Below are 23789 nucleotides of genomic sequence, written 5' to 3'. Positions count from 1 at the left end.
ATCTCTGATGTACACTTTCCAAGGTAATTATCTCGTGATTGTCCTTTATAGGTTTGTGTTAACTAACTAGGTTACTAACTAACTTTGAACTGAGCCCTTCTTGAAAAGCCGTCAGTTGCGCAGATAATTAAGAATTGCACAACATTTGATGGAACCCAAAGGTTCATCACCTTGTTCACAAGAGCCCTCTACTGGTCCCGATCCTGAGCCCGAAGAATCCAACCCATACCACCCCATCCTGTCTAAGATCCACCTTATTATTATCCTCCAACATATGTCTAGGTCTTCCTAGTTGTGTCTTTATTTCTGGCGTTCCCACCTATATCCTATACAAATTCCGCTTCACCACCATACGTGCTACATGCCTTATCTATCCCATCCTCGTCGATTCGGTCATTTCAATTGTACTTGGCGAAGAGTACAGGTTACGAAGCTCCTCATTATGCAGTTTTCTCCAACCTCCTGTCACTTCATCTCTCTTCGGTCCAAATATCCTCCTCAACACCCTGTTCTCAAACGCCCTCAGTCTGTGTTCCTCCATTATTGTCAGAGACAAGTTTCACACCCATACAGAACCATAGAGAAAATAATAGTTTTTTGTATTCTACTTTTTACCTTTCTAGAGAGCAGACGAGAAGATAAAGATTCTAGACTGAAGGGTAGTAAGCGTTACTCGAATTAGTCTCCTCATAATTTACTCCTGAATAAAATGTTTACTTGCTGCTGTCTTTCCCAAATATTGAAATCTTGCCACATTTTCAAAGTATCTGTTAATTATCTTTATGTAATGATTTTGTCCTGCATTCTGGTGACGAGACAGAAAAATACGCTTAGTTTTTTCTGTGTTTACTTCTAGACTAACCCCCTTAATAGCGTCAATTAAAGTTTCTGTGTTTTTCTGAATGGTATCTGTGTTACCTCCGAATAGATTAACTTCATTAACATAGATCATTTTATTTCAGACCCATTTGGTTTTCCTGTAACTTCCTAATGGCATATTGTAAGGAAAGTTAAAAAACAATGGCGATAAAGCATCTCTTTATTTTAGACCACTTTGAATAGGAAATTTATCAGATAAATATTTACTTACACTGCTATACCTTTCGTTTAAACACATTTTAATAAACCTAACTAGTTTCATGGGTATCCAAAACTCTATCAGAATATTGTACAATACTTCCCTCCTAACTGAATTATAGGCTTTCTTGAAGTCTACGGATAGCTAATGTGCTATCTTATTTACTATAATTTTCCCCCCAATATCTGGCTAATGCAAAAAAAAAAAAACTGACCTGGTATGTCGAAACCCACACTGATGATCCCCAATAATTTCATCTGTGTATGGACTTAACTTTGAGAGAAGAAGAGTGGATAAAATTTTGTATGAAGTTGATAGCAGTGATATTCCTCGAAAATTACTACAGTCAGTTTTATCACCCTTCTTGTGAACTGGCAAAATAATGGATTCCTTCCACTGATAAGGGAACTCATAGTTACTCAGAAGGACCAAGCTCAGGTACTAATGGCTCAGATGAACATATTTTTATCTGCCTAACATCACTGACTTATGCACACTCATTAACTTAGAGAAATAGTTCTTTCGCCTATTCAATAAACATTGTGGGAATCTGCAAGCATGTCACCATTCTCATCTTTACTGCGTAACTTCTAGTTGGTAACCCCTCTTAAAGTGATTTATTCTTCTATACAGGTTTCTAATGTTCTTGTTCTTACTGTTCATTGCAAGCTCATCAATTTTGTCTTTAAGAGATTCCCTTTTTTTTCTGAACTTCCTGCTACACTCATGTCTTTCATTTTTCAAGTTGTTCCCATTGGCCTGGCATGGATCCTATAAACATTGAACTTTGTGTAGTTTCATTTGATCTAGTAGTTTCGAACATCTTTCGTCAAACCATGGTTTATGCTTCTTTAATTATTAACAACCAGGACTCCCTTTCGCTGACATTTTGATATTTTTTCTAATAGTTTCCCAAGCTGTATTAGCATCCACATGATCGTCTAAGTTTCCAAAGCAGTCGGTTTATATTACCTGTTAAAGTATTTATGAATACCTGTATATCGTTCGTAATTTGCTGCTAGTACGTGTACACAGTACAATTATTGATTAAACAAGGGACATATTTCACCCACCCATATTATGTGGGTGTTCGATGTACCGGTATTTAAAGATGTAATCTTTCGTCTCTTAATCTGTAAGCCTGTAGGAACATCCAGAATAGTGTCTCATTCGTTCAGAACTGAGGATGAAACAGGGTCACAGCTTTATATATATATATATTCCTTGGCACTACAGCCCCAGTGGGCCTAGGCCTACCTCCATGAACTTCTCCGTTCACTTCGGTTTTTCTAGATCTTACACATACGGTAGGACTCCTTGGGCGAGTGATCAGTTCGTCGCAAGGCCTCTACCTGTAGACAAACACAGAAAAACCCACACAAACATCCATGCCCTGAGTGGGGTTCGAACCCACGATCTCGGCTTCCGAGCGAGCGAAGACAGTGAGTGCCTTAGACCGCTGGGCTACCGTGACCGGTCACAGCTTTATATACAAGCCTTAAAGAACAGTGTTTGCCGGTCTTGAATTCACGTTATCGAAGTTCTACATATAGACGGTAAAGGGGAGAACACGCACATACACGTACATAAAATCTGGTCCACCTCAACGTCGTCCTACTTTCATGGGATGCAACACATGTTTACAGATGCAACCTTGGAATTATTTATTATAGTATAAATTTTATTGACGTTGTGGGGGAATCCTACTACCTAATCTAGAATGATTCATTTGTGACTGTACAATGATTTCATGTAGTCTCGAGGAAATATCTAATAATGTAGCAGAGTTATTCTTGAATAATTAATTGTTGCTTGTATGGAATCAACAGGTTTATTGCCGTGTTCGTTGAAGTTGCCATTGATCCCTATTACGAGCAAGATGAATGCAGTCCACATCGTTGCACCCGCTCTAAAAATTGTTATTAAATTTATGTTTTAATTTTTGAAATTCTGGATGGCCTTGAATAAACAACAGGATTAAACCTTTCAACTGAAAGTTCATTCCAAACTAGTGTCCGCTTATTGTCGGAATACGAAACGTAAGAGTTTAAAGTCAGTTTACTGTTACTTCAGGCAGGACATAAGGAATACACGTGGTTGGCTTAAGCTCCGACGGACCAGTTACCGAAACTGTCTTGTCGGATTATAGGTCTGAACATTGTTAAAGAAATAGTATATGATTGATAGATCTATATTTTTTTTTAAAGAAAGCAGTCTTCTGGAATGTGACACCGTGTAGATGTGGTGTTAACCGACGTTTCGGAGGAACGTATCGCCTCCATCTTCTTATTTTTCCTTCTACGTCGGTTAACACCACATCTACACGGTGCCACATCCAAGAAGACTGCTTTGTTCATAGTCACAGCCGTGAAAACCTTAAATCTTATATATTTTTTATGTTTTCAAGATAATTTTGTATTAAGAACGATTGTATATATTTCGTATAAATAAAACACAAGTACGTATCTATGTCGCTAAAAAATATTGTGAATATATGAATAACTACACTGATAAACTGTCTGACTGACTTTATTGCCTAACACCGTGGCGTAAGGACATCCTTGAAATGTTGATAGTTACTTAACCAGTCAAGAAATTGCCTGCGTTCATGAAATCCTGTAGTACATTACCGGATTTGTTACAAGAATTCGCCACTTAAACCTCTCATGAGCCGTGTTGTGACACAGTAAAATATTGTTGCACGTATGAGTGACTCTCGTTGGGGTTTGGATTGGAAATTGAATTTATTGACCACTTACTGATCGTAACTACACGTAATTGTCTCACGGAATTACACACTCCAAATATCACTCTAACTACAGCACGCATACAACCTTATCAATGTTAACTAGTCGTTTCCTGGTAATGGGTTTTAACACTCTCTGCTTACGCCCTTACCGTCTGGCATATATCTCACAACTGAACTCATTCTTTACTTCGTCCCCCTTATAAATCCTCGGCACGGACCACCGCAGCAAACACTGTTTCCAACAGTTGCTCTATTGTTGCATGTTGATTTATTGCTGAAGACGTGTTTGTTTGCTGTCGTTACTCATTAGCGGTCTACACGCTACAATATGGTCATGAGTCTCGCGGGACTCTGAACCAAGAAACAACGTCCTGGCGAGGGCCAGCAACAATTTACCCGACCGACCCGACCGATCTCAATGTGCAGTGAATGCCAGTGGATCTTGGTCTTAATTGTAAGACTGTGAGTGCTTTACAAAAAATTGTCGAAGGGAATCTTTTGTCCTAAGAGAAAGGAAGTAGGCTAGCAGGAAAATGGCAGTCACATTCCATTCTGAGATATTTCATTATGTCTACGAGCTTGTTGGGGAGATTAACTCAGGAAGGATGAGATGGGCGGGAATATAGAACATATGAAGAAAATGAAAAATAGTTGTACAATTTGGGATTATAAGGTCAATTGAAGATATAATTTTGAAGATCATGTAGTTTATTGGAGGAAACAAGAAATGAAGTATATATACTTCTGGTCCAGGAAATGTGCTAGAAAATTTGCCTTTGAGGCATAGTGAATACGTTCCACCTCTTGCCTCTGGACTCAGATATCTGACAGCAAATTACCCAACGAGAATCCGATTGCAGTATTTCGCATATTACTGCCGCGTGAAATTATTCAAATTAAGAACAGGAGAGGTTGAAATTGTAGAAGAAATTGCTTTCATTTTCTCCTTGCTTAACTGACAAGCCCCCACTCCTAGGGACAAGGCTGTTGAAAGGCGTTACTATTATTGCATACCATTGGTTTACTAATTTGCAGATGAAAGTTTGAACTGATTTCGTAAATCGCTGTTCGAGATGTGTAAATTAGAACTGACCAGTCACCTTACGTGTTACTATTCAGTTAGAGCCATAGGCTAGACTGTTACATTGCCAGGACACTCACTCTGTCTCTCTGCTCGAAAAACGTCTTCACCCTGTTACTTAAGGCGGAGAATCTTTGTGCTACATTTTCGTTTTAAACACTGAATGGCCTCCATCTTCAGGGTTGAAGATGGGTACCCTCCATCTTCAAGGTACTCTGAGGATGGAGGCGATACGTTCCTCCGAAACGTCGGTTAACACCACATATACACGGTGCCAAATCCCAGAAGACTGTTTTCTTCATAGTCACCGCCGTGAAAGCCTCAAATCTTAACTATATGAATTGTTTGCCTTAACAGTAAATTTGAATTAAACTCACAAAGAGATTACTTTAATTTCATAACGAAAATCGGCTATGTTTTCTTAGGGTTAGGACGTACATTTTATACATCATTTTCTTAGTATAACAGTCTCCTGAGTTTTTCTATACTTTCCCAAAGACGTATGATAGATACTAGGACGAGTCTCATTTCATAAGCGATTACAATCCTACCCTATCGCCAAATGGTCAGTTTTAAAGGCATTTTAAAAATTCATATTATTTTAAGTATTATTAAACATGTTACGTTCTCCGCTAATATGTCTTCGTACCAGTCTGCTTAAACATTATTCCATTCATTCAAAAAGTAATTAGGGTAATATTCTCTCTGAGTCACACACACACAAATACAAGTAAATCACCACGAGACTATCCTTCCTGAAAAGGTGACAGGATATTAGAATAGAAAAGTCAACTGATCCTACAATTTTGAAAAAAATTCAGTACACGTCTAGTGACGTATTACAGATTTCCGTATTCACTAAATATCTATGAGGGAATTCATTATAAAATAATTATTAGGCTACATGTGTATTGCACACGTTCATATTTGCATAGAATATTTCATAAGTGTAGAAAAATGTGGCTCAAAATTCAGTTTCATAAATATTTGCATTGGGTGTGTTTGTATGGTATAGTAGCATAGGCCTAATATTTTACATATCCAAGAGCGTGTGAGCAGTGGGAAATGGAAAAGCAGTCAAGTTGCAGTGGTCATAAGAATTTCAAGATTTTAACTCCTCTAGAATATTACACCGCGTAGTGTTGTAGATGATACCAGTGTCTCGGAGGGACCTGCTGCCTCAATATTTAGGGTGGAAGAGTAGATCGTCCAGGGAAAACTGGCAGATAGGAGAAGGCGGGTGGGGACTGGAGTTGTGAAGGAATGAATAGGAACCACTGACCCTGAAAAAAAAAAAAAACTGTTGTGTGAGAACAAATTCATTAATCACTGGAAAAGTTTTTAGAGAATGAAATGGATGGATCATGATGAAGGCGAGGTCATGTGACGAAGATTCGTTTTTCAATTAAATAAAACAAAGCTGTTCCTGAATAGGTCAGTAATGCATCAAGTTCTGAAGAAATATCATGTTTCAGGGCTTTGTGTTTGCAATGAACTTTAGATTAGACAGCGCAGTCCTGAAGCAGCTGTGCCTGACGCTTCTGCCCGAGTCTTGCGTTCCTAAAATAAATCATTGTACACCCTAGTTACTGCGTTCGAGAAAACATACAAAGCTCGGGTCACAGCATTGCAATTATACACCTTACATCCAACTGGAACCTGAAACTGAAAGAAAACGTAAGAAAACCGGCAAATCAATATGAATGCAAATGCCAGTACACATTTTTATCGACGCTGCATACTTAGATAATAAAACGTAAAGTTGTATAAGATTTGAGATTTTCACGCTGTTGTTTATGAAGTGTTCTGCCTTCTGGCATATAATGGCTTTTCTAACGGACTACAAGGCGTTATATCCCCAAAACATAGAACTCTTTATGCATAAATAATGTTTCCGCCTCATTAACATCATGTTTTGTCAGTATTCTTCTGTCATTCTTATTGTGGCCGATATAGATACATGTCAAAACGATTAGTCAGTGTTACGTGTCATATGAAGATAAATGCACAGTAGGCATCAAAATGCTGTTCTCTTTGCCTGTATACTGCGGCTTACTGTGAAACAACTGATGATGCAAATTACTCGTATAGTCTTCGCAGACGGTAACGCCCTCACACACTCATAATGATCGTTGTCTATCCGCGTGTGAACACGAGTGTTTGGGACCGGTTTAGCCTGTCCATTATTCCGTCGTGATTTGACTGCTTCTCGCTTCTGAGTTATGCACTAACCTAACCGCAATGCTGAACCAATACACGTCTTCCTTTTTATGAAGTAGTATGCACTGTTAATTAAATGTTCGGTATTGGTTGCTATAATTTTACATTGTATTCTTTTATTTTCTGCCGCTCGAATATGATAAATTACCTATCATTATTTCGGAGTGTTGTGCGTTGATATGTATACGCGATATTGGTTTATTGAATCAAATTAACAATAGTACTTGTGTTTCTAGCAGGAATGTCCACGTTTCGAGCTGCCTTGGATTTATTCAACTCGTTTTTTCATATCTAAAACCTGTCTCAGTCGTCACCAGGCACTGATATTTTAAAATTTAATAAATGGCAATTGTTAAGCATTCTGTGAGCTAAATGGGGAAAATGAACACCAATGAGAACGTCGCCTTCTTCATCTCCGACATTTAAATTCCGAAACAATACCTGATAAAATCCATAAAATGTGGAATTGCGGGGTTTACAGTAAAATTAGTTCTGTAAATTTAATTTTGGTTCATATTGGTACAATGTAGGAGCCGGAACAGCGTAGTCGGTATAACGACTGGCTACGGACTGAACGACCGAGAGGTCGGAGTTCGAGTCCCGGTAGGGTCAAGAATTTTCTCTTCTCTGCGTCGTGCAGACCGACTCTGGGGTCCACTCAACCTTCAATCCAATGGGTATCGGGAACTATTTCCCCGGGGGTAAAGCGGCCGGAACGTGAAACTGATCACTCACCTCCAGTTGATACCGAGGTCAAGAAAGTGTGGATCTGTACATCCACTCCCCCATACGCCTTCATGGCACAGTACTTGGTTAAGCACAGGTCCAATTTAATACCCATATTGCACGAAAATCTATGTGAACTTCTGTAACATTTCTCAGAATTGACTCTTACAGATAACTGATGTGTGTTACGGCATAGCATATAGATTTCTTGAATCTGTAACTTTCATCTGGAATATTTTCTCTGTGGTTATTAGTTAATGAAATACAAGGAAGCATAATATCGAATTAATGTAGAATGCGATATCTGCAGTACGATGAAATTTATAACGTTAGAGTTGCATCTTCAATAACCTGTAAAAGTCAGTGAAGTACAACTATAAGAAACTGCAACGAAAGAATTGGGAAAAATTTAAAATTTCGCCCACAATTTGCACTGAAATTATGAATTCCCTATTTACTATGACAGCAATACCCATTCTTTTTTTCCTTGGCACTACAGCTCCAGTGGGCCTAGGCCTACCTCCATGAACTCCGTTCACTTCGGTTTTTCTAGATCTTACACATACGGTAGGACTCCTTGAGCGAGTGATCAGCTCGTCGCAAGGCCTCTACCTGTAGACAAACACAGAAAAATGCACACAAACATCCATGCCCTGAGTGGGATTCGAACCCACGATCCCGGCTTCCGAGCGAGCGAAGACAGTGCATGCCTTAGACCGGTTGGCTACCGTGACCGGCAGCAATACTCATAGATACATAAATATATACAGATTTATTTAATTATCTGTTCCCGTTGCCGGTCTAGAAAACCGAAATTAACGGTCCTGGTACTGGTACAATAAGCCCAGAAGTGGCCGCAGTACAAGGGACTTAGTCCCACCCCACTAGCAATGAAAAAAGTATCACAGACTACATACAGCACCGTACTACTAATATTAAGATAGTGTACGTAATAAATTTATGTGAGATTTATTGCTGCTGCATATATTTGTTGATTCATAAGAACACAACATGACTCTCAAATACAATACCTAGGCATGAATATATTGCAAATTGGAGGTCACCCTAGTGAGTAGATTTCTAATACGAGTATTTACCTTCAAGTGGTGACATGTAAATTGTAAACTGAAAACTTGTGATTATAGTCCTTATGTAACATCCTCTCTCACGAGAGGATGGGCTTGTCGTTTACAATTGCTGCTGGCCTTCGCCAGCGCAGTCATTCTCGGGTTCAAGTCCTGCGACACTCATGACCATATTTCACTGTGTCAGACTAGAGACTCTCCGAACCTGGAAGGCCAGGTTCCCGTCTTTACATCCCCCAGCAACAGAGTGGCCCAGTTATAAACCCCAGGCACTGAGTACCCTTTTCGTCACCTCCTGTGACTCCCAGGGTTACGGCGGAAGTATTCTACTCCTCTTCCACACGGGGAGAGCCGGCCTGGACCCTGCGGAGTAGAGAAAAATCTGTTGCTTCTGCTGGGAATTGAACCCCAACCGTCCAGCCCGTAGGTCGTCGCTATACTGTTTATTTATTAAACATAGATGACACGGCAAATATATGAAACACATTAACCTTTTTACACATTCTAGTTATCCCTAACGCCGGTCGCGGTAACCGAGCGGTCTAAGGCATGCAGTGTCTTCGCTCGCTCGGAAGCCGGGATCGTGGGTTCGAATACCACTCAGTGTATGAATGCTTACTGTTTATGTGTGTGTGTGTGTGCGCGCGCGTTCTTCTGTGTTTGTTTACAGGTAGAGGCCTTGCGACTACCTGATCACCCGCCCAGGGAGTCTTACCGAATGTCTCAGATCTAGTAAACCGAAGTGAAATGGAGAGTTTCATGGAGGGAGGCCAAGACGCAAATTGGGGCTGTAGCGACAAAGAAAAAAAAAGTTATCTTCAATTTTGTTATCGAAATTGACAACATCGTAGAGAATAATGGAGGAGGACAAGTAAAGGCGAGAACATCTTATCGCACTCATAGTTAATTCTAACGGTCCTTTTATTGGTTCCTTCATAGATGTCCGAGGTGTTTAATACGAGACCAGGAAAAAAACGTTAACTGTTACGTCACGACACGAAACACGTTCCTGCCACCAGCCTTAAGATTGCTTGAAGAAGAGCATGCTAATAGGAATGTGGGACTGACTTTACATGGTATCACGATTGAAGTGAGCCACGCACAGCTTCTCGAGGGAAGTTATTAACCTGAAGGCGAACACAAGAGACGGGTCCGAAGTCTGCTTCTGACTCACTAGTTGTAATATTCTGAATAGCATTCGTGTGTGAAATAAATCTGCCACGCGTCTTGTTAGATTAATCCGTGAAAAGAAAGATAAATTCTCCTTTGTAACACATCCAACAAGCCTGAATATGCAGATTTAAATCCTTTGTTATTTCTGAGCAAGACTGAATTTCATGTCTACGTTGGCTGCTAATAACGCTAACTTAAAACCCATGTTTTCGTTTACTGAAACTGGAAAATGATGTAACGTACTCTAAGCTTCAGTCATACGTAAAACTCAGTAGAGAAGTTCAGTAAATTGTGATGCAATCGAATGAAATACAATATTCCTCAATTACGTTCGTGCGTTTATTAGTTTTAAAGTGACTGATTTTGTTACTTTCTTCCATGCAAGTTTTATATCAACCGTTTTTTTCTGTAATTTGATATTGTACATGAAATTGTAGAGATTGTAATCACGTTCAAATGACAATTAATTATGATATGCATATTATGATGCGTTTTCTGGATATTTTACGTTTTTATCGGAGAATATTCCATCTTAAATTGACAAACATCTTGGAAGGACCTGACTTATTAAAATAGTTAGGAGCCAGGACACTTTTTATTGCTCCATATGTCAAATGCTGGGTGATCCAGTGTTTCTTATTTTTTCTTCTTACGATATCTGCTTTGAAGTCTCTGTATATTTGAATATTTCACTGTGAAAATAATTCGTTATATTTGGCTTTGCTGTAATACTGGAATATGTCATATCACTCAAATATCTCTCTGTAAATTCAGAGAATAGAAATGAATAAGTACACTGCGTCTTGAATGACCTATATTTTGAGATACTTTCAGTTTTATTGTAATATCTGATTTATTATACGCTGCAAAATTTGTGTATCCAGTAGGTTAGGCACTACTAAGTTACTCGACAAGCTTACACAATGCAGAATCGCCGGCTGCATGCAAATTTCTGCTTGCCTGCATGATACAGAGGAAAGATAACAGATGGCGCGATGGGTTTAATAGTTGGAATGCAATAATGAGCCTTATTGTCAGTGTAAATACCATATAACATTTTCACTTTTCGGGAGTTAATTAATTTAAAGTTTGGAAAAATAAATGTCAATTCCGGTGGAGAGGCATGGAAAATAATATGCTACCGGCTTAATTGGTAAATAAATCTTGGACAGACGCTGCTTGGTAGAAATTACTCGCTTACTATATAAATAAGATGGTTTCCCTTACACTTCTTTACGGAATGTTATCTGGGTAGAAGAAAGCAGTCTTCTGTGATGTGGCGCCGTTTAGATATTGTATTAACCGATGTTTCGGAGGTACGTATCGCTAACAGACTAATGTCGAGACATTGTATTAGTGTATTAGCGCCTGCCTACGCTGGTTCCTCGCTCGCGGATTGTCTTCTTTTTTCTTCTACTCTGAAGATGGAGGCGATACGTTCCTCTGCAACATCGGTTAACACAATATCTATACGGCGCAACATCCCAGAAGACTGCTTTCTTCATAATCACCGCTGTGAAATCCTCAAATCTTACATTATTAGGTAGGTTTATTTTCTGCCATTCGGAAGAATGGAGTGAGACAAAAGTATCATAAAATGTGAAAAAGAAAACCGGGAAACTAGTTTAAGCTGAATCTCTTCCAGCAATTCATTAAAGTCGGTCTCTTGAAGTAAATTAACTGAAATTCGCTGAGCAATTTTGGAAAATAACTGGGTCTACTGGATCCTTATAAAACAAGGTCATAGTTGTTATGTGGCCGTTGTACTCGCATTTCGCGTGATGTTTTAACTGCTATTCTGAGAGCCTCATCCACTAGAGACTCTGCCAATTCCTTATGCTCGTTTTGGCAATTGTCGTAGGTGTAGATTTTAGCACGCAGCCTCTTGGATTACAAAAGAGTCAAGAACTCGATCTCTGATCCTACGCCAAGCAAAATCGGCTTGATGGATTCGTGCACTGCAATCAATGTCCATTATTAACGTATTAATCTGCACTTTACTGTCCGCCTTTGTGTTGGAACCTTGCTCTGAACCTCACGCGAAACAAATACGCAGTAGACAGATTAACAAATTAAATGATTTAGCGGCTATTTAAATTCCTAACTCATCGCTTTCTCTGGCCCAATTAGTCTCAGGAGATGAATCACACGTGTGCTTATTACTCCGGGCATGGTTGCAAGGTAGCGCTTGCCGTCGTTTCTATGATATCGATCGTGCATAGTCGAAGATAGGACGCTGTTTATAGTGTGGTCCGAAATATCTGATCTTACGTGTAGGCTTAATCAACGCGTTGCCAGGCAACAGCTCCGTAAACACGGTCCAACACGAAACAATAGAGGAAGCTGCGTTTTCTGTCGATCCGACCGACGCACCAATAGACTGACTGGATAGCGATCACGTGATATGTGTTTACTGTAGGTCGATGTCTGTTCCGCAGATCTATAACGAGAGCAGTGAGCTGTAAGTTCAGAGCGAATTGGAACTAGGAGTACAGAAGAGTACAAGAGGTCAGCCTGTGAGGAATTAACGTGTAATTTGAAGACTTTATGTATGATTTAATGAGACTTTTATAGTTCCTATGTTATAAATCCGTGAAGACTAGTACAAATATACTGAAGAGATCAGTGTAGAAAAATTGTAAATTGTATAAGCAGCAATAGTGTAATAATTAATTGTAGTTATGAATATCCAATTACCAATCCGAACCCCGTCTTTAGTCACCCATACACGTGACAATATCTAAATATTATTTAAATTGAAGCTCTGCGTGCAAATGCGATATGAATTTCATGTTATGGGCCAGTGCTTTTGAGAAATGAGCTGTCTGTGAGAAAATCGATAAGTTTGATTTCAGTTTTATGAAAAACGGGAGTCACATGGAACTGATATGATCCAGCTCGTAAAAGATTATGCATTTCGTGTTGAAATGGTCTAAACTATGGAGACAGTTTAAACGTTTAACTTCGCTTTAGAATACACTGTTAGGGAGGTCGGATTGGAATTAAATAGAATATGTGTCATATTTTGCGCTAATGTTATTTATTTATGTTAGTCTATCATATGAATACATAAACACTACGAAGAATAACACGGACCACCTATTAGACTCTAGGAAGGAGATTGCTATAGAAATAAGTACAGAGGAAAACAAGTAATTGTCATATCTGACCATGAGATTGCAGGATGAATCCCTAACATATGGACAGCAAAGAAATACCTGAAAAATGTTGAGAAGTTCAGTTGTTTGAGAACGTCGGTAACAAATCAGTATTAGCATTTCTGTACAAATTTAAGAGGAAATTACGGGTGGGAAATGCTGCTTACCAAAAATTTCAGAATATTTCTTTCCTTTCCTTATATGAAAAATCTAAGCCTGATATGTAAAGAAGTACATATAATTTTACCTGCTGTATTTTGAAAGTGTGAGACATGGTCTCTCGCACTACGGGGAAAACATATATTGATGTTTAAGGAGGAGGCGCCGGGGAGAACATTTGTACATGTGGAAGAGAAAGTGATGAACGGCGGAGAGAATTACATAATGAGGAGCGTGTTCTCTTCATCAAGTAAAGGAGTACTGAATGAACAGGACTTGTGTAACTCGAATGGAGCATATAAGATAATATTAAAGTGGATGTTGAAGAATCAGGGTGTGTGTGAACTGGCTCTAACTAACTCAGGGTAATGTTGAGTGACGACTGTTACGAGCAAACTGATGAAACGTAAGATTCATAGAATGCAAAGAATTTCAAGAACGATATTTCTCCTTGTGGAATTGGTTAATTAGTTGTCTTCATTTGTTTCATTGAAATACATACAGATGTTTGATGAAAAAAGTATTACACTTCATGCAGGAAATTAAGATTCTTTCATTTACTGTATTAAGGTCATGGGCACATCGTAAAAGACATTAGAATGCAGAGTAACTGGATACATGACAGATGCTAATAAAATATTTTATTCTTAGAACATATTACTTTTTTTTTCCCCAGCACGCAGGTTGATTGCTATTGAAAAGTTAGTGTGGTTTTCTTATCGACTTATTTGAAGTAACTGGTTTGTTGCAACACTTACCCGCTATTCAGTTTACGGTTCGTTCATGTAGAACGAAATAGATGTTTTTGCTTCATATTCTCGCCGGTAGGGCGGTACATGTTGCTTCAGGCTGTTAGTGTAGTCATACTTACATGGCTGGTGGGCTCGATTTAAAATTCGTTTCGTTAACAGTTGTTAATTACGTTCACATTAATCGTATAACATATTAAATAAATATTTTCGAAGGATAAGCCCTTGCAACTCCTGTAACACATTACATGTAGACGTTTGTAGACAGAAGTAAACTTAGAGCGTTTACATTATTTTTATTGTTCTGTGGTGTCAAAACTGAAAATGAAAGCGTTTCTAAAAGAGGTATTTTATTTTTGGGATTCAAGATTTAAAGATAATTTGTCACTGGTCCCAGAGCTTACTTAGGTATGGGTCAAGTAAAGGGGTGAATGACTCTGGAATGTCTGATGACTGCAGATAAGGAATGGAAACTAAATAGGAGCCACGATTTTAAAAGAAACAGATAAGGAAAGAGCATACCACGCCCGATAAAATATCAAGACACTTACAAATATAATGTTTCGCAAAATCTCTCCAAAATAGACTAAGATAAGATAAGTTCAGGTACGTTAAGAGTAAAGATGCCCCAATGCTTAACTAATTGAGCACTACGCCATGAAGGCTTATGGGGGAGTGGATGTATAGATCCATATTTTCTTGACCTGGGCACTAGCTGGAGATGAGTGGACAGCTTCACGCCACTGCCGCTTTACCCCCGGGGAAAAGACCCTGGTACCCATTGGATAGGAGGCTGGGTGGGTCCCAGAACCGGTCTGAATAATAAGGAGAAAAGAAAATTCTGACCCTTCCGGGACTCGAACTCAGACCCCTCGGTTGTCCAGCCCGTAGGCAGTCGCTATACCGACTGCGCTATACCTGCTCCAGTCTATGATAAGATCATGTTAAATTCACTAAATTTTCTAACCAGACCATAATAATTCTATTCCGTGTAATTTTCTGAACTTCTGCAAGAAACTGGGATTACATATTTACGTAGAATGTGTGAAAAATGGGAATCATGAGATGTATTTGGTATAAATTTATATTTTCTGTGTTCAAGAAATAACTTATCGTGCAAAACCTTCATCTCCCAATAGGAAGTTCTATATCCCAACGATTCAACATATATTGGTGTTTCATTTTCCACAGTTTTTAAGGCGAAGGCTGGGATAGACAGGTTTTGAATAAAATTTTCAGTTTTTTCAAATGAATATAGCATCACTATAGGAAAGACATTCTGCTGTGTCGGTTATCCGTTGACTTTTTTTTTCAGTTTCTACAGGGACATGTCACGATAGTATGTCTAATTAAGTTAATGCAATAATTATAAGTTCTGAGGTCTTCACGCCGGCGGTTGTCCGAATAGTATTCTTCTTGGTTGTGACAACGTGTAGCCTTGTAGGTGGTTACCAGCAGCAAATATTAGGGATCTTAAAGTTTCCGCTTTTCTCTCAATTCCTCTTCACTCCTACTGGTTCGGACCGGGTTTCCGAAAAATAGGGACCGATACGAAATAAAATTAAAGTAATCATTCAGATTTAATCGAAATTGGTTCAGGAGTTTTACATGCGACAAGGGCGGTAGATGGACAGACACACCTTTCAACTTGGACTTGGAAGGTGTGTCTGTCCCTTGTCCCTTTATTTCGTATCGGTCCCTATTTTTCGGAAACCCGGTCCGAAGCAGTAGGAGTGAAGAGGAATTGAGTCAGAGTCAGAGTCACGTTGCAACTGACGGTCAGTCAGTCTGTCTGTCTTGGTGTCGAGCACCAGCTGGGGCTCATGACCAGATATTTCTTTTGAATGAAAGTTACTGTCTTGTCAATGTGGAGCGCCATCTCTGACGAGAGGTCGGTTCTGTCATTTGTCAGTCAGTCTGTATTAATAAGTCCACTGTCTGTATTTACATATACACACTTATTCCTTACTTCAGTGTACAATATATACAAGGCCTCTGTTAGTCCAGGCTAGGTACAGTAGATTATGCCCTTTTTTTCTTCTTCTTTCCTAGTATTATTAGCTATCACGGCAGTCCAGTCACTTGAACGGTCGTATGCCTGACCGCCGCCAAGTTTAAGCCTCTTATACTTTCTGTGGCACGAGGAATTGAGAGTTCGGTTACCTGTAGATATAGCTTCGACACGGACCGCACAGAAAATACAGTTTCTATGGTTTCTTTGTTGTTCCGTGTCTATTCTCCAGCAATTCTTCCACTGTTTCTTCAGACTCTGTTGCCACGAAAACGTGTTGCCTAGCAACTGGCGTCTGTTTATGTTTCTGTAGTCTACCAATGGACGTTTCTTCTCGCTCCACAGTTCAGGCGTTTTGCCATTGTGTCACAGTACATTCAGTGTATATAAACTTCGTGCAAACAACGTGAATAAAGACCGCCATGTTAGGCAAATTGTTAGGCTTGAAGTACGTTACATCGCTTCTATCAGTTGAGAACATTCAGACTTACGTAGCTTAAGTATTCAACACACCAAAATAAATACCGCCACATGCTCAATCCATAGATTTTAACATATCTGAAGCAAGAGAATTCTTTTACTCTGAAGATGGAGGCAGTAAATTACTTCGAAACGTGCCCGCGCCATAGCTCCAGCGGTTAGTCGCTGCTTTCTTACCGCGGCTGCCCGGGTTCGATCCCGGGTCTGGTTATATGGGATTTGTGGTAGACAAAGTGGCGCTGGGGCAGGTTTTTCCCAAGTACTTCGGTTTCCCCTGCCAATCTTCATTCCACCAATTGCTCCACAATCACCCTCACCTATCATCTTGGGCTGGTACAATAGGCCCTAAGCGGCCGCAGTACAAGGGACTTAGTCCCACCCCACTAGCAATAAAAAAAATACTTCGAAACGTTAATACACGGCGTCGCATACCAGAAGGCAGTATGTGTAATTTTTACATATACCGCCGTGAGAACCTTCATTTTCACACAGTGTATCTTTCATGTAGAAGGCATCTTCCCGTTATGGCTGTTACGTCACACTAGCCGTTGCAATGCAGCTGGTATGCAGATCACCCGAGGAGTGGTGTCATTGTAATGAGCTATTATCTCCTGGCAGCGAAGCTTACTCAACCCGAACATGGTCCTTAGGGCACGTAACTGAGATCAGTCGGTCAGGTTGAATGGTACACAATTTTGCCGCATTATAATTTCACATGCGTCAAGTGACAACTCACAGAGAATCCTGCTGCAATGTCATTATGCCTATACAGCGTGAAAAGTACGTTCAATAAATCATAGATTTACTACTACACCTTTAAGTACAGTCTGTTCTAATTACGGAATACTTACCTGGCATGGAAAACTTCTTGTTGCGTTGTGCGTGTTGTTAGTTTTTCTTTCTTGACGATTTATACCGCAATCGGGAACCCCTCGAATTGAAATTTTAATAATTTTTTACATAAATATAGTAAACAAGTTAACGACTCGATCGGGATAGCGACGCTCTACAGGCTGGACAGCCGGATTTCGATTCTCGACAGGGACAAGAATATTTTCCCCTCTCTATATCGTCCAGAACGTCTTTGGCTCCCACCAAGACTTTTATCAAATTGATACCTGGGGGGGCGGGGATTTTCCTAGGGTAAAGCTGCCAGGACGTGAATCTGACCACTCACATCCATCTAGTGTCTATGTCAAGAATGGTGGAGCTAAATCTCCATCCCGCCAGTATGTTTTTATAGCGTGATGCTTAAATTAATTAAACAAATGGACAACTTAAAACTATGATAACATTTGTCTGCGAGAAAGTGCAGTATCTTTCAAGTGGATACTCTTCTTTAGGTTGTGCTTCGGAAGGTGTCGCAGTTGTGTTAGGAAATTTCTAAATGGATCATTTTCCGTCAGCATGATGTTGAATTCGATTTTCCCCTATTTTATTTTAGTAACCACTCTTTTTCTCCTCCACGCGCTCATATCTCGTGGATCCTTTCCGATGCAACCGCGGTACATATCTCTCTGTTCGTCTGAAACATCTCGTCTTCGACACCACCTTGCCTATGTATTTTCTTTCCCAACCTTCCTTCTGAACAATTTTATAGTTTTTACTCCAATTTCTTCTTAAATGCCCTGCATAGCATGGTGTTAATATACGAAACTGATTTTCGGAATCAGAGCCAAATGTATTTTGTAAATTTATTTTGCTGTCTGTTATTTCAGACGTGTTCTATATAGCATATATTCGGAATACCTGAGTTTTTGGGCTCCGTATATTACACATTCATTCAACATGTAGGATGAATCGAGCCTCTAGAATTGTGATCTTGATGAAATCCACTAGCAGTTGAGCAAGGAAATTGTGGTATTTATAGAAGATTATTTCTAATTAAACTAACAGTTTAATAGAAAACCCGGAAGTTTTAACACCACTGACATCAAAGTCCACCATTGGACCAAATGTTGAGCCCGCTACATCCACCTCCTGACAATCCGTCTTCATAAGAACCATCTGAAATTTATCCTCCCACCTTTTTTTTCGGTCTTCTATGTGGATTTTATCAAGATGTTACGCCACCAAAATTGTATGTACATTACTTGTCTCCCCCTTTCCTACCTACATCCCAGTCAGTCGTGATATGCTGGATTTAAGTAACCTAATAGTGAGGGCCACGCCATAGCTCAAGCGGTTAGTCGCTGGCTTCCCACTGCGGCGGCCCGGGTTCGTTCCCGGATCTGGTCAAGTGGGACTTGTGATGGACAAAGTGGCGCTGGGGCAGGTTTTCTCCGAGTACTTCGGTTTCTCCTGCCAATCTTTATTCCACCAATTGCTCCACAATCACCCTCACCTATCATCTGGGGCTGGTACAATAGGCCCGAAGTGGTCGCAGTACAAGGGACTTAGTCTCACCCCCCTAGCAATAAAAGAAAAACCTAAAAGTAGGTGTACTGAGCGGTTTGCTATAACTCAAAGATTTCTTTGTTATATAGTATCATGTATTCCATTACTCCAACTTTGTTAGGTCCTATCAACATTTTATCTTCCAATATTTACAATTTTATGTTCTAGCCACAAAATAAAAACTTCCATAAAATCATTGGCCAGTTGGTTATTTTGTGATTCTGATGCAGAAGTGTTTAGGGAAGTAGACGGGAAATATAAGTTTTTTTGATCTAATGACAAACAGTTTTGGGATGCCTATTCTCCTGAATTTACCTTAAACTTGTTCTCAGGTATTTACAGTTTTTACACTTTTTTTAATGTCTTGTTACCTGTAGTTAAGATATCTATTATAATGAACAAAGCTTAGCGGACTCTTTTATGTATGAAGGACTCATATTACAGACATCTGTCGATACCAGCGACTTCCGTGCACAATAAATTATGTTAATATTTTATGATCTTCGTATCGTAAACAGGAGTAAAACATCTCGAGGTAATCGATGAATATTGTTTTATGTTTTGAAGCCACTGAGTTCGGTGAGGTCTACAAGTTTGTGACGATGCTATATTAATATGATTATTTTGTTTTTGGACATTACATTATCCTGCTTTTACTTGAAACACGCCGTTTCGGATACTGGATTTTGTCTCGGTCCTCAGTTGGAACCTACTCAGCTGGGTTCATTCGATAGAACTAGCCCCTATCTTCGGAGACAATGGATAATGTCCAGAAACAACAATCATTACACAAAGTTCAGTTTTATTAATCTAGTCTACACGATACATCAAAATATATTTCCGACGATTAACGGGCTCTGTTTAAAATCCAATTCGAAATGTCAGACCTGATTTGTTTTTAATGTAACAGTCCATCAGAGTACTTTCACTCCATGTCATCATATCGTGTCATGTAGGACTCATCTCTATGTTACTGCAAGAGATTATTCTTAATCCCTTACATTACTCCGTATATGAACTGGAATTAAGTTTTGGAGATATATCCCATAATTTTCTATTAAAATACATATACACACTATGGTTGGAAATGTGTTTTAAGTAAGAAATTCATCGTTCATGTAGACCATAGATTTAACATTAGTGTCTTCACAAAGGAGTTCAAATTCCTTAAATTCTTGTCCCGAGTAATACAAGATAGAACTTGTAAGATTTGAGGTTTTCGCGTTGGTGACTATGAAGAAAACCTGCTCATGCTCGTTCCTCGCTTGCCGATTCTCTTCTTTTTTCTTCTACCCTGAAGATGGAGGCGATATGTTCCTTCGAAACGTGTGTTAACACAATATCTACACGGCGCCACATCCCAGAAGACCTCTTTCTTCAGGATATAATTCATTTAGTAAATCATTCGTGTTTAAGGGAGCAAGTATACTATATTATTAATGATATTTTATCATTTATTTGTGTATTTTACTAAACTGTTATCTTCTTATAGCTGATTTATAACTGCTTTTGTAAATTTATATCTGTCTAATTATGAGACCACTCCAAAAGTTTTCAGGTCCATTTTGGCGGATTGCTGTATATTTAGTGAAATATGAGGGGAACATCTGCGTTGAATTATAATTTATATCATGTCTTTCCACTTTCACGTGCCCCGCTGACCGTAAATCACAATGGAATAGTGGATTAATTGCCCAGACTTAACCATCTACACATCTTTACTTAGGGTTAATTAAATTTGGACCTCATATTCACGCTCAGTCATACCTCTTGCCGCAAAACTTAAACCAGCGTGACCTTAACTATCAATTAAAGCGATAGAACTAATTACATTTAAAGGCGATGATGAATTTTGATATACATATGAGCGTAGATGGATGACATTATTGAATAAAGATCAATTTCTGCACTTCTATCAGATGAAACTTATAATAAAGCATTTATTCTGTAATTTATTCCTACAGTATCAAGCAGATCTGAGTCGAAGCTGAATAACGGATACATTTCATTCACTCAAATTAATATGAAGTAATATAAAACATATTCAGTATCTGGTTTGTTCTTTCTTGCATCTCTTTATCATGGTGCTCGGTTCAAGCCTTGGCTTCAACTACGGTTTTCCGCAATTTCCTTCTCATGCCCTATGAATAGGTTCATAAATATTTTTTATTTTTATGTAAATTAGAGTGGATCAACAAATATAGTAGTTTCGTATGTGATTTTGGACAGACATCTGCTATTATTTATGTTATTATAAGTTCATGCCTACATATATATATATATATATATAAATTTCGTAAAGATGATTGAAAACTATGAAATTAGCCAGTTTCGCGTTATCGTAACAACGGATTGTCAAGCGTTAACACATTTCATGAAAGCAAGTTGTGTAGGTCAAGAACGAGCGACCAGTCTTTTCATCCATTGTGTGATGTCTGTTCTCCGAGTACTGATATTATTTTGAATGGGACATGTGGAATGCAATTACTGTTTATCATGGAATGTGACTTAGTATTAGGAGATTTATGATGTTTGTTTTCTTTTCAAAACTTGCACGCCGAAGATTTCCATATAGATCAGTTCATTGAAATCGTGTCGAGACTACTAACCTGAAGCCAGCAGGATATCCGAGATGGGTACTCGACAGGTCTGCAGACATTTTTTTTTCCTTTGGTGCTACAGCCCCAAATTGGGCCTTTGCCTACCTATACGAAACTCTCCATTTACCTTCGGTTTACTAGATCTGAGACATTCGGTAGGACCTCTTGGGCAGGTGACCAGCTCGTCGCAAGTCCTGTACCTGTACACAAACACAGAAAAACGCGCACACACAAACACACGCACACAATCATTAAACATCCATGCCGTAAGTGGTATTCGAACCCACGATCACCGCATCCGAGCGAGCGAAGACCGCTCGGCTAACTTGACCGGCGGTATGCAGATAATATGACGGGAATATTCTTATACAACTACACGAATCACATCTGCATGAGCGGCTGCATGGAACATATTTGAGTAAACTCTATTCTTCTATGCCTCCTGTTTATTGTAAGCATATTCAGCAACAAAATAATACGATATGTTGTGGTGTAATTGTATGCTTGATGCCGTTAGTCGCCTCGATAGTAGATCACATTAGGAAATTAAGCGGAATATATCAGATTTGTTTTATTGCTGGTGGGGTGGGACTAAGTCCCTTGTACTGCGGCTACTTCTGGCCTATTGTACCAGCCCCAGATGATAGGTGAGGGTGATTGTGGAGAAATTGGTGGAATGAAGAGTGGCTAGGAAAACCGCAGTACTCGGAGAAAACCTTCCCCAGCGCCACTTCGTCCACCACAAATCCCACTTGACCAGACCCGGGATTGAACCCGGGCCGCCGCGGTGGGAAGCCAACGACTAACCGCTTGAGCTATGGCGCGACCTATATGAGATATTATTTGAAACTCCAGTGGGAAACCTTTCTTCCCAGAAGGAAAATGTGGGATGGGGTCCAAACTTTAATAATTTGAACAGTTCAATCATCTCGGATATAAGACCATGTAGTCCGTTGAAAGTCAGACGAAGTAACAATCATGCTACCTGCCCTAACGACAACATAAAAATAATTATTCCAAAGATATTTTCAGTTAGATGAGTTCTGTCAGAGACAGGAAACACTCTGTACTTCCATTCAGTGCAGATAGCAATACTGTGGGAACTAATTTCTCGCTCTTGTGAATTCTAGAATCATCACGCCACTGAAGACCTCTACAGCCTAGCTATTAACCGTGGCTTCAACGATGTATGCTTGGTGGCTGGGAGAACGTATGAGGTAGGGAAATACTAACACCTTTCTTTGTACTGTTTGAATTTGTGTGTGGTCATAGATATTCGAATTTTATGTAGGTTTTAGCAGGTAATATTCTTTATAAAATGTAAAATAATATGAAGACGGCGCGAAAAATTTGTTGAATAATTCTAAATGGCTTCACACTTTTTTTGTCGTTTCATAAACACATTCATCCGGAACCAAATTGCGCCATGTCCACAGCAAACATTTTGAATATATGTCATTAACAAATATAACAGCATTTTGAAATTTATCATAAGCTTCGTGAAGCTGAAGTGTGTTTTTATGGACATTTTTTAATAGTGGACCACTAAATACGAGGAGCGTTCCTTATATGATGCCTCAATTTTTTTTAAAGAAAACTACAACAGATACAGAAAGCATAATAATTCAGTTAAATAGAGCAGGATTTCAGCTACTTACAGTTATTTTTCCACATAATCACCACCATTCATTATGCACTTTTGCCAGCGATTAACAAGAGCCTGTATGCCGCGCCCGTAAAAGTCTGCACCAGCAGAGGCTAGCCACTTTCTTACAGCTGCAATGACAGCATCATTATCTGGAAAATGTTGCCCACGTAGTCCGTCTTTCATAGGCCCAAAGAGATGGAAGTCTGAAGGTGCTAAACCGGGGCTATAAGGTGGATGTTGTAGGACAGTCCAGCCAAATTTTGCAATGTGCGCCTTGTTCGCCAAACTGGTATGGGGTCTAGCGTTATCGTGTTGCAAGCGAAAGGTTGTCTGCTTCTTTGGCCTGACTCGGGAAATGCGGGCTTTCAGCTTAGTCAGCGTCGTTTTGTAGCGTTCAGAATTGACAGTCCCTGGTCGTTATCTGCTGATCTGTATGGATGAGGCGCTGTTCATTGTGAGGAGTGGCAGCTGAGCA

At 39.4% G+C, this 23789-nt stretch overlaps 1 protein-coding gene across 1 annotated transcript in view; it reads left to right on the top strand.

Annotated features, from left to right (window-relative positions):
* Positions 1-23789, top strand: part of LOC111873210 (pro-resilin) — a gene marked incomplete at its 5' end in the record, with an annotated part of 118532 nt that overhangs the window by 35144 nt on the left and 59599 nt on the right. The window contains one exon of the mRNA XM_033755004.1: positions 22797-22883. Within this exon, the coding sequence (XP_033610895.1) occupies positions 22797-22883 (87 nt within the window). The remainder of the gene's footprint in view (positions 1-22796; positions 22884-23789) is intronic.

Source organism: Cryptotermes secundus, unplaced genomic scaffold (genome assembly GCF_002891405.2).
Source record: "Cryptotermes secundus unplaced genomic scaffold, Csec_1.0 scaffold540, whole genome shotgun sequence".
NCBI classification, from domain to species: domain Eukaryota; kingdom Metazoa; phylum Arthropoda; class Insecta; order Blattodea; family Kalotermitidae; genus Cryptotermes; species Cryptotermes secundus.
Note: the sequence above shows the minus strand (reverse complement) of the source record. Positions and strands in the feature narration are given on the sequence as shown.